Source organism: Hemitrygon akajei, chromosome 9 (assembly GCF_048418815.1).
Source record: "Hemitrygon akajei chromosome 9, sHemAka1.3, whole genome shotgun sequence".
Lineage (NCBI taxonomy): Eukaryota > Metazoa > Chordata > Chondrichthyes > Myliobatiformes > Dasyatidae > Hemitrygon > Hemitrygon akajei.
Window position 1 is genome coordinate 71,829,845 of NC_133132.1, and position 14,971 is coordinate 71,844,815.

Sequence of the window (14,971 nt, forward strand, 5' to 3'; positions counted from 1 at the left end):
TCCTATCTCAGTTACATTAGCATACCCCGTCTCCTATCTCAGTTACATTAGCATACCCGGTCTCCTGTCTCAGTTACATTAGCATACCCCGTCTCCTATCTCAGTTACATTAGCATAACCCGTCTCCTATCTCAGTTACATTAGCATACCCCGTCTCCCATCTCAGTTACATTAGCATACCCCGTCTCCCATCTCAGTTACATTAGCATACCCCGTCTCCTATCTCAGTTACATTAGCATACCCCGTCTCCTATCTCAGTTACATTAGCATACCCCGTCTCCCATCTCAGTTACATTAGCATACCCCGTCTCCCATCTCAGTTACATTAGCATACCCCGTCTCCTATCTCAGTTACATTAGCATACCCCGTCTCCTATCTCAGTTACATTAGCATACCCTCGTCCCCTATCTCAGTTACATTAGCATACCCTATCCGCTTGCAACGCTTATCACCAGCACATTAGCTTCTCCGTTCGCCACCAATATTTCTGCTCAGTAGTCCATACTTGCTCTAGTCTACTCCTTGGAACATGTGTCCCCCTTCCTGGCTTTGACTGGTCCCCATACCATCACACCACTCCACGATCCCGTCTACCACCGTTATCTCTACATTGCTTACTTTCACTGTTAGCTACATTCTCAAGGCATTGATGTGTTCAATAGTACAGAGACAATACAGAGATTTCATTCTCCTACTAAATTGGATACATACATAGCAAATAGCAAACACAAAGCTGGTTACATAGTTTTGGTTACACAGCAAACAATGCAACCTTATTCTCCAATATGATTTGGGCGTAGTTGTCATTGTTCTTGTATCAGTGTGTCTGTTGAAATAAACAAAACTGTGCCAGTATTGTTAATGAGACATTGTAAAGATTTAGCATAAGAACTTCCTTCCACAGAATATCTAAAGAAGTTACTGTAGGAATCTGGAACAAAAAGCAAACTGCTGGAGGAATTTACCAGGTTAGGCATCATCTGTTGAGGTAAATGGATGTTTGATCTTTTTTGGATTGAAACTTCTGTCCTGATGCAGGGCTCAACCCAAAACATCATCAGGACAGCGGTCTTAATCCAAAACATCAACCATCTTTTGTCTCCACAGATGCTACTTGAACCTGAGTTCCTCCAGCAGTTTGTTTTTTTCTCAAGAAATTTGTTTCCCTTCATTCCCTTACAATGCATTGTAAATCAATTACACAGCCAGAAATAAATACTGTATGCATTTGCTATCACCAGATTGGGCACAGGACTGACTAGCTCATTTGTAATCCTTCCTACAATTGCTTCTCACTGACTTTTCTTTTAATTTAATTTTATTACAGACCCTCCATGCCACTCCATCTTGTTTATGTAATTTAAAAATCTTGAATCCATTTTATCACCTTTGCAATTCAGTATGGCTATTGCCCAATGAATCAGAAAGAAACGTGCATAAAACACTAAGCAGGGTAATGCAATCCATGGGGAGCAAACGAAAATCAGTGTTTTAGGTAAAATGCCCTTCATAAAATGTCAGTTTCTTTTTCTGCCCATGGCTGTTGCTGACCTGCAGAGTTTCCAGAATCAAAAAGCATTCTAAGTATCTTTACTGTTCATGAAATTCTACAGTATTCTTTGACCTAGTATCCCAGTATTTATCATAAAGTTTTCTATTAACATTCAAGTGGCTAAGATTGAAAGCAATGTCAATGGAAGAATTAAATTGTGACTAAGTATTATGTGAAGCAACTGGGCAAAATTTTCTTGTGAGAAAAATTTTTGCCAAATTAATTTTTGTGCTGGAGATTTCCATGTTTCCAAAATGTAGCTGGATATCTCACAGGAATTCATAAACCCCACTTGAGGTCAATCATTTTGACCTCATTCTTCTAAATGGATGGAATTTTGTGTTTTATCCAGATGATTGTGATGAATCATGTCAATGATCTCTTAGAATTTTTGACTTTGAAAGTACATGGTAAGTCATTTGGATTAGTAGTTGTTCCCATTTACTGATAGGGCTGTATGGAATTTTTTGGGAAAAGTCAGTTAGGCAGCCTGAAGATATCTTAAAAGCCTAGGGATGCTGATTGTTGGGAGTGGGAAGGGAATGGTATACAGCATAATTCCTAGTGTTGGACCATTTATGCCCAAAGAATTTTGTGCTCTAAGTATTGTTTTTATATATAATGTTCTTTCTACCTCCGAGGTGCTGCATTATACTATTGTAGGTAAAACTTACTCGGTCCTTTCTTATTGTAGTTAATAAGATATCTTTACTTTATATTCCAGCAACCAACCAGAACCCTGATTACATAACTGAAACAAAAGCAGTGTCAGTGATCCCTGAGGAAGAAACCAATAAGCAGTCAGAAATGGGCAATAATGGAGAGTTTGCAGATCAATCGCAAACAGATGAAGAATGGTAAGAGCAGTACTAATTCACGAATTAGTTTTTTCAAATATTTAAAAATAGTTAAATTTTGTACTGAAATTTACTAAAAGGATGCATAAACTGGATGATCAGATGGGTAAACTGGTTTGCTAATTTGAACTCTTGAATCAGTAAAAATATAAGAATCACTGAAAAATCTGACCACCTTTCATTTTGGTCACTTGTATTCATTCTATCACTTGAGATACCTTGTGTGCATGATTTCACTCTTAACTGTTTAGATGATGTAGCCCATACTAGACTTCCATGTTAGGATTATTTATTAATCATCCTGCTGCTACACATTTGTAGTTTTTTTTATTCTGGAATGTGAGCTTCACTGGAAATGCCAAGATTTTATTTTCCACATTCGTTGTTAGGCTTAGGTCAAACTGGGTTAAGTGTAGTAGTTTTGCATCCCTGAAAAACATAAATGAACCAAATGGATTTTTTGGGCAACTAAATCATTTTTGTTACTAAAATTAGTTTACATTCCAAATTTATTTTGTTACTTGTTTTGGAGTTCCTCAGTTGTCATAGGAGAACTCCAATTTGTTTCTGAATCAGTGGTCCAAAATTCAGGCTTCCAGTCCATTAATTTGTTCACTAGGCTATTGTACTCCAGTGATTTTTGATGCTAGAGGATTGTATACATGTTAAGCTCATTGCTAGTTGTGAATAGGAGTCCTTTCTTACTAAAACTGCTTGATTTTGTGTGATTTTGATTACCTTTTTGTGGCATTTCGGCGTAGAAGTACAGTGTTTATGAGAGTGACTCAGCCCTTTTTCTTTCCATTTCACTCATTAAGCATTTTGTTCTTTATGTTTGGCCTTGATTTCTATTTGTATTCCTGCAGTTCTCACAAACTAAGATGTTTCTGGTTGTTACAAAAGTGATCATGCTGTCGCCTCAATACATTTTAATTACCTACATTTTACATTTTAATTATCCTAGTGTCAGCAGTCACAATGAAGGTTTCAACTTAAAATGACGTCTCTTATTCTTCTCCATTGATCCTGACTGACCTGCTGAGTTCCTCCAGAATTTTGTGTGTTACTCTATTATCAGCAAAATGCTCTTAAATTATATTATCTTCATCATTCTTTATTCACTCATTTTAAAAATCCTGTTTTTCTATTTACCTATTCCATTCCTTTTTTCTGGTAGCTGTCTGAAACCAAAGTGGGCAATTGGTGTCGTATTTCATTACAAGTTGATTTTTAGATTATGTACCTATGTTGTCACTGAATCCACTGACCTCCACTTCTTTTTGAATTAACGTTTTGTATGATGAGATGCACTCTTCACAATCTCTTGTCATGCCTTGCACCTTATTGTCAGTGCACACTACGCTTTCTGTAACTGTAGCACTTTATTCTGAATTCTGTTGTTTTACCATGTACTACCATAATGTACCAATGTAATGAAATGATCTGTATGGATGGCATGTAAAATAGTATGCCATCCATACAGATAAACTTTTCCTCGATAAATATAATTATTGTACCTCATTTTATTTGCCCCGAAGATCCCATCCAAGTTTCTGTTATCCACAGATCTGATTGTTTCATTCTTCTCATGGGCACCTTTATTTATACACTCCATAAATGTGTTCATTCATTTCTTTAATCCATTAACTATTGCTCACTGACTTGTATTGATTTCTGGTTAATCAGTGTTTTTTAAATATCCATTGATTTCAATGGACTTTAGAGGATGCCTAATCCATTATTAGTCACTTCCTAAGACATATATTTCTGCAATTCCCTCCCATAGAATCTCTTTCACCTTTTCTATTTCCTCCCTTAGGATTAACCTTAAAACAATTTTTGACAAAGCTCTTAATCAGCTGTTCTAGTGTCCCTCAGCAATAATTGTTTTCTCTTTTATAATACTTGTGTGAAACAATTTGCAATGCTTATACTATATTAAGAACAATATAAAATGAGTGTTGTTGAGCTCAGAAACATAGTGGCCTCCTCAAACAACTACCCAGACAATGTACTTTTTGCCAGGAGCACCACAGCTATTGCAGTTACACCTTAACATTTTATGTTTAATCTCCTAGACACCAACTATATAACACTGTACTTATTTATCACCATTCCAATTTTAGGTTTGAAGTTGTAGACATATCTGAATTTAAGTCATGATTTTCTGTACCACAGATTTAAGTAATTTGTAACCTAACAGAATCAGTCAGATTTATTATCACTAACGTGATATTTGTTCTGTGGCAGTACAGTACAGACATAAAAATTTAGTAATTACAAAACTAAAAGTGCAAAAGGAATAACAAGGTCAGAAATCTGATGGCTAAAGGGAACAAAGTAAAAAGTTAAGTGTGGGTCTTCAGGCTCCTGTACCTCTTCCCTTTTGATAGAAACGAGATGAGTGCATGTCCATAGTGATAGATGCCACCTTGAGATGCTGCCTCTTGAAGCTGTCCTCAGTGATTTAGATGGTTGCGCCCATGATGGGTCTATAGTCCTTTGCAGCCTCTTGCTGCCCCTTGCAATAGCTGGAAAATTCCAGACAATCCTGAGTTGCAGACCAAATATTTGAATGAAAGAAGAATTATTTCTAGCTGTAATTATACCAATATCATATTACTAATTTTGATTATCTGTAAATGACCTCATGCACAGTTTGGAGACAAAGAAGTGTCCGTTCAGTTGTTACATTGCTTCCCCCTGTTTATGTTGTTTCACCCGGTTGTCTGTGGCAACCTTGTTTTCATTCTTTCTCAGTTCTGATGAAGTTCCTTCGACATGAAATTTTAACTATTTCTTTTTCCACAGAACCTGCCTCACCTGCTGAATTTTTCAAGTATGTTATGTAATTATTTCAGATTTCCAGAATCTGCAGTTTTTACTTTATTCTCCTTCTGATACCATGATCTTGTGTATAAATGGGTTCCACAAATGTGGGTCACATTGTTCCATCTTTCAGAATAAACAACTTTTGGGTCTGTGTATATTTTGACAGGCTAAACGTTTTAATCGTGTTGATTGGTGTAAAATGTCAACAATCACAGCAAATCATCTAGAATCTTAGCCTCTATATAAAGTATGTGACAGATCCTTTTTTTTTAACCCCATAGTTCTTCTGCTCAGAAAATTATCAGAGAGAATGGCATTCCCATGCAGGATGAAAGCTTTGAAGATTACATTGATCTGTCATTTGGAATAAAATCTCCCAGAGTAACTACAGAACCCATTAATAATTGTCAGGATGAAGTTGGAATTCCTGTGAATCCAGTTATTGCATTTGAGGAAAATGGATCCATGGAGTTATTAACCAAAGTAGATGGCATTCAAACTCAAAAAACAGCAGGTATGAAGTCCTTTAACCCTGCTAGTATTTAACAAGTTAATAAGGTCATAAAGGTTGATGTGGTCACAACCATGTTGTGAATCCAAGGTAATAATGCCTATTATGATTGCATGAGACCAATAATGGGGCTTTCAGAATGGAAGCCTGAGCTAGAAGAATCAATTTTCTTGAGGATTGGGAGTTTAAATGATTATGAACTGATGAAGCTTTGGAGAAATTTGACAGTGTGAATGATAATTGTCAGATGAACTCTATTGGAAGTCAGCATGGTTCACCAGCTCTAGAGCAGCATCTAAAAAGATCTTGGTTCTGATTGGGAAATTATAGTAGAAGGAACATTACAGACAAGTAGTCTTCCATCTAACTTGTATTTTAATCAATAATGCAAAGGCGTGGTTTGACTTCACATCAAAAAATCTTAAACTGTAAAGTAATTGTTTAAACAGCCTTTGATAAAAGGCAAAACTGTTGAATCATCATGAAGAATGAAGGGGAAATTGATCTTTTGCACATGAAATACTTTACACCTAGCAAAAATGTTATTTGACAAAGTTGAGTAAGTTTTACAAAAACAATGACTTTAAAGATGCGAGGGTATTGGTAAGTGAGATGAGTAGCTGCCATTACTGGACTAGCTGAATCGCTTTGTGAAGAGCCATCTTCTACACCTGCGCAAATGGGAGAATGGAATAGAGAATGCGCTGCTGGGTTTAGATGAGGAAAGTTGAGTTTCTATTTATCTATTTTGCATTCACCCTATAGAGTTCAACTGATTATGTTTAATTGTGAAATTCATCATGTCAAAATATTAAAATGAAGCCCATCTTTAAAATTATATGCCAACATCTTAGTGCATAATAGGAATTCATATGGATTAATATTTATTTGTTTGGAAGGGACTTGGTGTTACTGCAATTTTTCTGAAATCATTGATGATAGTATATTTAATTGAAGAGAAAACTATATTTAGTGAACATTTCTTTTGAAAAGAAAATTCTACTTGTATTTGTAATGATTACTAGGTTCAGTCACCTATAATAAACTTCACTTATTTAATGGATTTTTTTCATCAGATACTAATTCCCTTGATTTAAAATCTGTGCTGAAACATACCAAAAATAAATTAGTGGGTATCTAAATATCCCTGCTCTAAACTTCTTCTCTCCACCACATCTTTGCAGCAGGTCACAGTTAATTCATTCAAGCTATTTTCAAACTTGAAAGAGTAGTACAAGGTTAGGGCAGGATTCTTTAGTGTGGAGGATCAGAGGGATCTTGAGTCCAGATACATGGATCCCTCAAAACTGCCGCAAAAGTTGATAGTGTGGTTAAGAAGATGTATGGTGGGCTGTCCTTAATTATATTTGGGGATTGAATACAAGAGCTGTGAGGTTATGTTACAGCTCTATAAAACTCTTGTTAGCCACATGGAGTATTGTATTTAATTCTGATCACCTCATTATTTGAAGGATGTGGAGGCATTAGAGAGGGTGCAGAGAAGATTTACCAGGATTCTGCCTGGCTGAGAGAACATATCTTATGAGGAAAGGTGCAAACTCAGGATTTTCTCTTTGGAACGATGGAGGATGAGAGGCGACTTATTAGAGACATGTAAGATTATGCAAGGTGTAAATAGTGGAGAGCCAGCAGCATCTTTTCACAGGGAAGCAGTGGGCAATACCAGAGATCATCCATTGGTGATAGTGGAGGAAAGTTTAGGGGAGATGTCAGAGGTAGGTTTTTTACACAGGAAGTAGTGGGTACCTGGAACGCATCCAGGTAGTGGCAGAGGCTGATATGATAAGGCCATTTAAAATACTCTTAGGTAGGCATCCCTCTTGGAGGGTTATGAGCTGAAGCTGTATTTCCATGTTCCATTCTCTCCACTTCTGTTCATAAAGCAATAATGATCAAACTAAATCTCCATGTGTGGTAGGAGTGTTCTGGAGCAAGTAAAACTGACTTTACGAAAAATGAAGTAACTCCCAACAAGTTCTGTCGTCTCTATGCATGTGTACGCCTCAACTTGTGATTTACTGGATGCTACAAAAGAACTCTGATTTTGGAAAATTAATATATTTGTTTTGAATGATGCTCTTTGAACAATGAATTAGATTAATGTCTGATTTCAAATTTGAGTATAATTATCCCCAATTAAATTTTAAATAAGTTCCATATTTCTATTTCATATTTTGGCTTGCATTAATTTTGCAATCCTCTATTGTCTGTCTTCCAGAAGTCATTTGACAGTGTTGAGCAGGAACGACAAAGTGTGGAGTTCAGTGAGCACGCTCAGAATAATTGGGAATCTGTTTGTTTCACGCCATGAAGAATTGCAGTGCAGCCTTTCTAAGATCCAGAACTGGAATCTAACCACAACAGTGAGAACAGGAATAATAAATATGCAAAATGTGGGTAGAGAGAAATTCATCATTGCTAACTGAACTTCTAGTTAATTCTGATCACTGGTTAATCTTGCTTAGTATGCATTGTATATAAACTGCTTTTCGAACATGCTGCTTCAGGGAATTGGCATTCTTTATAATAAGACAAGAATGACAATAGCGATTTTGTGATGGTGCAGGGAATTACTTTAAGTTAGCAGTACCTTTATTTGTTTTGGAGCACTTATTACTTGAATAAGCCTTGTTGTGCTGCAAGTAGTTGACAATAGGCATTGAGTTATAAACCAATTGGTTTAATATGGCACAATGAACTCAGCTGAGTTCCACATAATCTCTTAAATACTAATAGAATTCTTTTAGAAGCTTCTCTTGTTACCTCCTTTTCAGAACCTTTTTTAACACCAACTATGAAAAAAAATGTTGAAATAGAGAATATTAATTTTTAATAGTAAATCTGTAATTGATAAATAATGCACCCATTTTACATAAGCTGGTTATTAAACTAATTTTGGGCTGATGAATCATTTAATGAAGTATCTCAATGTATTGATACTGGTTCAGTTTGTGAGCAGACAAGTAGTTATAATGACTTGTGATCTGATAAGATCATGAGACAAACTTAAAATGACTTAAGTTATATATATAATCTCAAGAAACCTGGTATTTAAGAAAGGCATTCCTTGTCTGTGACTTCAACTTACTAGAGTTGGAGGATTTAAATTTAACTCAATTACATGTTACTGCGCTATCTCAAGTTTAGATATTGCTGCTAGAGAGCATGACAAAAAACTTTGCACTTTCTTCCCTTTTTAAGTACTACTGAAATTATTGCAGGCGGAATGAAACATGTTCAGGTGTCAGCTTGTTTTTTTCTGTCCTAAGATAAAATGCCTTCACAGAAGGATTTCTGTTGCAATTGGCCAGAGACTGAAATGAGTATGTTTAGCAGTTTCACTTAAGGCCAGATGGTATATTTTTTTGTGGCAAACACTTAATCTAATCTTTGAAAACCTTCATCCATTATGAATGATAAAAAAAGCCATTTAGTGGGACGTTCAGTGATCACGGCATAGTTGCATAGTTTGTTCTATTTTTCTGTATTGTCTATTCATATCCATGTATATAGAAATTATTTAAAAATTACTTTAAATTGTTTTTGCTTTAATCTATGTAGATTATGTACAAAAACATGATTTTGAGTTACTATTTTAAAATTCTAAATTAATTTGCAGTTGTATAGGGATAGTTGGCTCACTGAATCAATCAGATGTGATTATTGTTAATTTTTACAAGGGGAATGTTCTAAATTTAATTTTTCTAATCCAGAGAATGCTGAAAATTTGACTTTCAGTTTTTTTGGTACCTTTTGTCTCATTTAAATATGCTGGATTAAATGAGCTGTATATGATTTTGAATATTAATTTGAGGATGCCCAGCAAGACATTTTTCTGTATGAGAAACTAGAACGAAAGGCTCAGTAAAATCTGCATACGTTTGAAGAGAGGTGACCTTTCATTTTCCATTATTATGCATTTCCCCATCCCACCTGATTTTTGTAACTTAAAAAGATTGAAATTTGGAGGAGAAAAGTTTGATAATTTACACAAGTAAAATGCAATAAAATAGTTTGTGTAACTAGTCTGTGTGGCAATATCTATTTCTGGTGGACTGATTTGAAAACTTTGTCTTGAATGCACTTTGCACCATTTTGAATTACATTACAATTCCACTTTTACAACATTGAGAATAAAGAAGCTCTTGTGTACATATTGTGGGTTTTGCTAATACATATGCTGAAAGTGCAACAAAATCTGTTCTCAATCATTGTCATTTGTCTTCACTTTTTTTCTCCTTGCTACTCTAATATTCCCTTATTAAATTTTGTTTGCCACATAACATTGTATTTTGAACAATGGAATTTATAAATTGAGACTATAACCTTTGTTTCCCATTCTAGAAGATCAACAAGAAAGTGATCATAATATCATTGCTTTTGTTGTCAGCTTGTCTTTAAGGCACACACTAAATAAATGCCACTTCACATTTTAATGAAATGAGCAGTCATTAGGGAGCGTGCATAACATGATTTTAAGAACAAGTATATCTTGACCATTAGATCTTATTGCAACCTGAATATTTCCCTCTGGCACAATATTTTTCCCGTTGCACCCCCCCCCCCCCCATTATGCTGATCAATTTATTACCGATAATATTTCAGAATATAAATACTGAAGACTGCTTTTATGATGGTGCTTGGAAGTATAACACATGGAAGCATAACACAACAGTTGAATTCTGTCCACTATTAGCAAATCCTATAAATTAACTCAATTCAAAATTAAATTCTCTTGCTTTCTATTTAATTTGGTTTTCATGCACAGGTGCATTGCCGAAGATCTAAAATTAGAAATAGTTTGCAGATTACTCTGGTTAGGTTACATCTGGAGTACTGAATGCGGCTCTGGTCACTCCATTATAGGAAGGGTGTCGAGGCTTGGGGGATTCTGCCTGCATGTACTATAAGGGAAGGTTAGACAAACCCGAGTTATTTTCTCTGGCATGGCAGAGGCTGAGGGGAGATCTGATAGATGTTTATGAGAGGCATAGATAGAGGGTTTTTTCTTGTCTAATACCAGAGGCATGCATTTAAGGTCGGGGAGTAAGTGCAAAGAAGATTTTCAAGGCAAGTGATTGGAGAGTGATGGGTGCCTGTAAATGCACTCCCAGGGTGGTGGTAGTGAAGACAAAATAGAGGGATTCAAGTGGCTCAAAGTTCAAAGTAAATTTATTATCAAAATGCATATATGTATCATCTACGACCATTTTCCTGTAGGCATACTCAATAGATCTATAGAATAATAATCATAACGATCAGTGAAAGGTCACCCAACTTGCATGTTCAACCAGAGTGTAGAGGATAACAAACTGAGCAAATAAAAAGGAAAGAAAGAATAATAAATAATAAATATTGAAAATATGCAATGAAAAATCCTTAAAAGTGAATCCACTGGTTGTGGGAAGATTTCAATGATGGAGCAAGTGAAGTTATCCCCTTTGGTTCAAGAACCAGTTGGTTAAGATGTAGAAACGGTTCCTGAACCTGGTGGTATGAGTCCTGAGACTCCTATAACCACCTTCATGATGGCAGCAGTAAAAAGAGAGCATGTTAGGTTTGTTCCAGAGGTGGGGTGCCGATGATGGTTGCTGCTTTCCTGTGTCAACATTTCATGTAGATTGGCTCAGTGGCTGGAGGGGGGAGGCTTTGCTCTACTTTTTGTAGGATTTTGTGTTTGAGGGCATTGTTTTTTCCACACCAGACTGTGATGTAGCCAATCGATATACTCTCCACCATACACCTACAGAGGTTTGTCAAAGTTTTAGATGCCATGCTGAATCCCTGCAAACTCCTAAGGAAGTAGAGGAGCTGCCATGCTTTCTTTGTAATTACACTTAAAGATTCATTTTAATGTCAAAGTATTCATGTACAATACAACTCTGTTAATCATCATCTCCATGGAATACAGAAAAACTGTTGTGGAAAGAAGAGACATCAATCCCTGTCCCCTCCCTTTCACAAAAAAACGGATTGCCCACATGGAAAAACACCAACAAGCAAATCAGACCCCAAATCCCCATCCCCTCCTCACACAAAAAAATAACATTATATAAACATATAACAATTACAGCACGGGAACAGGCCATCTCGGCCCTTCTAGTCCGTGCCAAATGCTTGATAACCCTCCATTCCTTTCCTGTCCATATACCTATCCAATTTTACTTTAAATGACAATACCGAACCTGCCTCTACCACTTCTACTGGAAGCTCGTTCCACACAGCTACCACTCTGAGTAAAGAAATTCCCCCTCGTGTTACCCTTAAACTTTTGCGCCCTAACTCTCAACTCATGTCCTCTTGTTTGAATCTCCCCTACTCTCAATGGAAAAAGCCTATCCACGTCAACTCTATCTATCCCCCTCATAATTTTAAATAACTCTGTCAAGTCCCCACTCAACCTTCTACACTCCAAAGAATAAAGACCTAACTTGTTCAATCTTTCCCTGTAACTTAGGTGCTGAAACCCAAGTAACATTCTAGTAAATCTTCTCTGTACTCTCTCTATTTTGTTGACATCTTTCCTATAATTCGGTGACCAGAACTGTACACAATACTTCAAATTTGGCCTTACCAGTGCTTGTACAATTTTAACATTACATCCCAACTCCTATACTCAAATGCTCTGATTTATAAAGGCCAACATACCAAAAGCTTTCTTCACCACCCTGTCCACATGAGATTCCACCTTCAGGGAACTATGCACCATTATTCCTAGATCACTCTGTTCTACTGCATCTTTCAATGCCCTATCATTTACCAAGTATGTCCTATTTGGATTATTCCTACCAAAATGTAGCACCTCACACTTATCAGCATTAAACTCCATCTGCCATCGTTCAGCCCACTCTTCTAACTGGCCTAAATCTCTCTGCAAGCTTTGAAAACCTACTTCCCACCTGCTAATCGGCAACAAGAAAGAAAACCTGGAAAATTGACCAATTTAAACTACTGACTAATAATCATATAAATCTCAGAAATTAGAAAACATCCTTCTGTCAGTATCGAGGATGGTGGCTGCACGAACTCAGTTCTTCCATGAAGAGTGACGGCCACACCAGGTCTGAACACCACAGCACCCAGCTGCTGGCCACCGTTGACCCCATGGCCTCCATACTGGGGTCTGCAAGTGAGGAAATCTAGGGTCCAATTGCACAAGGAGGTATTGAGGCCAAGGTGTTGGAGCTTATTGATTAGTTTTGAGGGGATGATAGTGTTGAATGCTGAGCTGTTTTCAATAAAGGGCATCCTGATATATGCATCTTTGCTGTCCAGATGTTCAGGTTGAGCATCTACTGTGGACGTGTTATCCCGGTAGTCAAATTGGAGCAAATCTAAGTTGCTTCTCAGGCATCACCAACCTCTCAAAACACTCCATCACTGGGGATGTAAGTGCTACTGGCTGACAGTCATTGAGGCAGGTCACTGTGCTTTTCTTGAGCACCGGTGTAATTGAAGCCTGCTCGAAGCGGGTGGGTACCACACACTGCCGAAGCAAGAGGTTAAAGATCTCTGTGAACATTATAGCTAGTTCAACAGCACAGGTCCTTAGTACTTGGCCAGGTAGCCCGTCTGGGCTGAATGCTCTTCATGGCTTCACCTCCTGAAGCCTGCTCACACGTCAGTCTCAGACACTGAAATCAAGATGTGGGAGTTCATGATGGTACCTCCATGCTCTTAGATAGGGACGTGAATGTTCAGGAAATGGAAGGTTATGGGTGTTGTATAGGCAGAAGGAGTTAGTTCGGTTGAGTTTTTGGTTACTAATTTAATTGGTTTGGCTCAACATTCTGAGCTGAATCTCCTGTTCCTGTGCAGTACTTGCCTCACTATTAGACTGACAGAAGACACACCTTTCCGAGAGAGGTTTTGCTGGTTAGCACCAGTGGAGGTTGAAGATGTTTGGAAGCACCTGCTTACACTGAAAGAAGCCAAGTGATCATGGGGCAGGGGACCTGAGCCACTGGAAGGTACAAGTGATGGACGGGGAGACATCCTCTAGTAGACAGGAAAGGTCACAAAAAGTGCCTGAGGCTGAAGAAGCTGACGATGAGATAGGGTCTCAGAGAATCAGGCTGACCCATGATGAACCGGGGAAACAGTGTTAAGTCCATCCCAATAGTGAGATATGTCACTTCCATATACAAGGGCATTGGGAGTCCTGAAATCACAAAATTAATTGTGTCATTAAAAATGGTTTAATAAGTCCCAAAGACATGAGGACATGACTATTTTTGGTGGGGGGGGGAGGGGGTAGTATAATGCCCTCATTAAGATTTCCACTGCGATGCTGTGAGATTGTTTATATTAGCAGTTTTCTGTAAAAGCAGTGTACCATTCTGGAAAGTGTGTTTTGACTCAGGCTAAGATAAGGACTGTGTTGTCCAACTTAGGAATGCTGTGTCAGCCAATCAGGATTGTGGGATGTGGGAGAAGTTTTGAGAGAGTTGTGGGGAAGAGTTTTCTGATGGACAGCAGCCTGGTTTGGGTTTTTTTTTAGCAGAAGCTGCAGAGTGGGGCACAAGGGGAAGATGCTGCAGAATGCTGTTGGAAGGAGAGTCCCCATTGCAAGTACTTTGTGCAAATGAATGGCTCCAAGGAAAAAGGGCCAATACTCCTGAGAGAGGACCAGTTTGTTCAAGATGGATTCAGAGGGAAGTTTGGAATGTGGCGGGTGCTTTCACGCAAGCCAGCATGTGAGTAAAGGGATACAGCCCTGAATACTCCAGAGTGAGCTCCACATTGGACTGGTTTAATTGTAATGGGCCCTTTTCCTTTTAACTGTTTGAAAAAGCTGAAATTGATTAAGTATACTCTATTTATAGTTGTATGCAGTGTACGATCTGTCGTTTCTTGCCGATTGATAATTGTGTATGGGCAGTATTTACACAGCATTCACTCAAATTGAGGTTCCTTTAATCAGAATTTCACGATGTTCCTGTTTGGTTGAACCTCAAATCATACCAATGCTAGATGTATATTGTTCATGAAAAGTGGCTTTCTCACCTCTAGGCCACGTGGCCATTAGCAGAGTTACCTAACAAGCCAAATTTGCATACAAGCCCTTAGTGAGAGGGTTACATTACTTAACATTTTGTTAAACTGGAAGAACTAAGAAATCTAAATGTTATTCCACTGTCTTCAGCTTGCAGCCAAAAGAACCACATTCAAAACCAGCAACCAAAAGCTACTTTCT

The 14,971-nt window shown here is 37.5% G+C and overlaps 1 protein-coding gene across 5 annotated transcripts in view; it reads left to right on the forward strand.

Annotated features, from left to right (window-relative positions):
- map7b (microtubule-associated protein 7b) overlaps window positions 1-9,801 on the forward strand; it is a 160,529-nt gene extending 150,728 nt beyond the window's left edge. For all 5 annotated transcript variants that reach the window (XM_073056298.1, XM_073056296.1, XM_073056297.1 and 2 more), the window contains 3 exons: window positions 2,279-2,411; window positions 5,525-5,757; window positions 7,994-9,801. In XM_073056298.1, the coding sequence (XP_072912399.1) occupies window positions 2,279-2,411; window positions 5,525-5,757; window positions 7,994-8,004 (377 nt within the window). In that variant the 3' untranslated portion in view covers window positions 8,005-9,801. The remainder of the gene's footprint in view (window positions 1-2,278; window positions 2,412-5,524; window positions 5,758-7,993) is intronic.
- Window positions 9,802-14,971: the final 5,170 nt, after the last annotated feature.